Raw genomic sequence first — 2,525 nt, 5'->3', positions numbered from 1 at the left:
CACTTCGGCTTGAAAACCTGCTTGTCGACTCTAAAGAACCCCTTTTTTTTTTAATGTAAATATATATAAAGGATGATAAATCAAATCATGATGAAATAATAAAGACTGAACTTACTATTCACCATCGCTAAAAAAAAAAAAAGGAGAGGATTCTCGGATTTAATTATTCTTTTTTTTTTTTTCATATTTTTTTTTCATTTTTTTTCATTTTTTTTCATTTTATACTTTATTATTATTCATCCATCGCTAAATAAGGGAATAATTCACAAAAAGTTTTATTCTTCTTATTAAAATCCATTGATTTTGTAGCTAAAATTCTCTTTTCATCATTTGTTGTAACTATACTACCTGCTGTAACTTCATTATCAGACATAAATGATAATAATCCAAGTAAAATTGAAGATGTACTCCAACTTGGTGACCAACTTTCTGGATGATAATCTGAAATTGATAAACATAATCTCTTTTGAGTTTCAAATCTACCACTTGGTGTTGTCATTAAAATTGCTATAGGTTTTTTTTTTTTTTTTTTTTTTTTTTTTTTTTTTTTTCAAATTAGTATTAATTTATATATATATTATAAATTTTATAATAGTAAAATTTAAAAAAGAGATAGCTTACATGGTGGTGAAAGAGGATAGTTATATTTAAATATTAATTGACCATAATAAACACCGCCTTCGTAGGGGGTATTAGATGCACCCAAAATAACATAATGCCATTCTAAAATATTACTTGCTAAAAATATATAATATATAAAAAATATATTATTAGTAAACAGTTTGTATATAATATATATATATATATAAATATTTATATGTGTTGAAATACGTACGAGATGGTGTGACTAAAATATTTTCAATTGGATTCTTACTAATCTCTTGAAATTCTCTTTTTAATCTCGTCTGTGTTCACAAAAAAAAAAAAAAAAAAAAAAAAATTAAAAAATTAAAAAATTTTGGTTAATAAAATAAATAAAATAGTATATTTAGTGATTTTTAAAAAAATATTACTTACAATACAATCTTTAGTTGGTGGATGAACTATATCACTATTATGCTCGGACATTTTGTATTTGTGGTGTAAAATATATAAATAAAAAATATAAAATAAATTACAATTTATAAATTTGTGTTATTTAAATAAAACAAAAATACATAAAAAATATATTTAAATATATAATTTTAAGAATAAAAAAAAAACATATAAAGTTTATTCTTAAAATTTCATGTAATACAACTTTAAAAAATAAAAATTAAAAAAAAAAAAAAAAAAAAAAAATAAAAATAAAAAAAATTGTATTTTTTTTTTTTTTTTTTGGACCAACTGACACTTGTGAGAATTCTCAAAAATACCAAAAAAAAAAAAAAAAAAAAAAAAAAAAAAAAAAAAAAAAAAAAAAAAAAAATCTAATAATTTCTCCAACAATATTCATCCAAAATTTTATTTTCAAAATTAAAATAAAATAAATTCAATAGATTCAGGAAAAAAATTATTGTATTGTATAAATTCAGGAAAAACAGCTATTTAAATTGAATATTTTTCTTGTTCTTGGGTTATAATTAGTTTTGAAATATCCAAATCATTCCATATAATAATGTTATAGATTTATAAATTCCCAATATGTCAGATTATCTTGCAATAGAAATCTCTTGACGAAAATATTTTAAACTTTTTTTTTTGAAATGGATAAGGCAATTGGAAATTATTTTAAACTTTTTTTGTTTTTTTTTTGAATTGAAATTATTTTAAACTTGGAATTCTGTTATAAAAAAAAATATCAAAAATGGCTCCTTAGCATAGTGGTATTGCGCTTCCCTAGTAAGGAAGAGGTCATGAGTTCGATCCTCATAGGAGCCTTTTAATACATGTTTTTTTAATATAATTAAACACACTATTAAGCATAAACGATTAACCGCTGCCCCTCAATGTTGGGAAGAAACCTATGCATTATGATGTCTAATAGGCAGAGTTTTTTATTTATTAATTACGGATTATACGTTTAAGGAAATAAACAATTAATAGTTTTGTTTGTGAATTTAAAATTTAATTTTTTTTTTTTTTTTTTAAAAAATGGATTTTTAATTTTTAAAAAAGTGTGTTAGCCCAGTATTAAAAGTTAAATAAAAAATTGGTTCAAAGAGATAAGATTTGGAAGCAGTTTCCAAGTTAATTATTTTGGTAGAAGGTGGGTAATAGGTTCTTATTTAATATGGTTTTTATGGGGAATCGAACCTTCGATCTATTTTGTTTTTCAATGTAAAAGGCTCCTATGAGGATCGAACTCATGACCTCTTCCTTACTAGGGAAGCGCAATACCACTATGCTAAGGAGCCATTTTTGAAAATTTTTATTTCAACAGCATCCCAAATTTTGCTTTATACAAACAACAACAACAATCTCTTTTTTTGATTATTTCATTTTTCATATAAAAAAGACTTAAAAAAAAAAAAAAAAAAAAAAAAAAAACCTGGGAACCAAGTTAATTAGAAAATTTCCAGATTTTTAACTTTTTAAAGAAAAAT

At 22.0% G+C, this 2,525-nt stretch overlaps 1 protein-coding gene and 2 non-coding genes across 3 annotated transcripts; 1 reads left to right on the top strand and 2 right to left on the bottom strand.

Annotated features, from left to right (window-relative positions):
* Positions 1-232: 232 nt before the first annotated feature.
* Positions 233-1,068, bottom strand: DDB_G0294380 (hypothetical protein; the record flags this gene model as incomplete). The annotated part of the gene is made up of 4 exons (XM_628705.1): positions 233-507; positions 622-738; positions 836-905; positions 1,018-1,068. 4 exons carry the CDS (start codon positions 1,066-1,068, stop codon positions 233-235), a joined length of 513 nt encoding a protein of 170 aa, XP_628707.1.
* A 720-nt stretch (positions 1,069-1,788) lies between these two features.
* On the top strand, positions 1,789-1,860 carry tRNA-Thr-AGU-2. Its single transcript has one exon. It is a non-coding gene; the product is annotated as a tRNA-Thr (tRNA).
* Positions 1,861-2,264: 404 nt separating this feature from the next.
* tRNA-Thr-AGU-1 lies at positions 2,265-2,336 on the bottom strand. Its single transcript has one exon. It is a non-coding gene; the product is annotated as a tRNA-Thr (tRNA).
* Positions 2,337-2,525: the final 189 nt, after the last annotated feature.

This window comes from Dictyostelium discoideum, assembly GCF_000004695.1.
Source record: "Dictyostelium discoideum AX4 chromosome Un chrUn_00035, whole genome shotgun sequence".
In the NCBI taxonomy this organism is placed as follows: domain Eukaryota; phylum Evosea; class Eumycetozoa; order Dictyosteliales; family Dictyosteliaceae; genus Dictyostelium; species Dictyostelium discoideum.
Note: the sequence above shows the minus strand (reverse complement) of the source record. Positions and strands in the feature narration are given on the sequence as shown.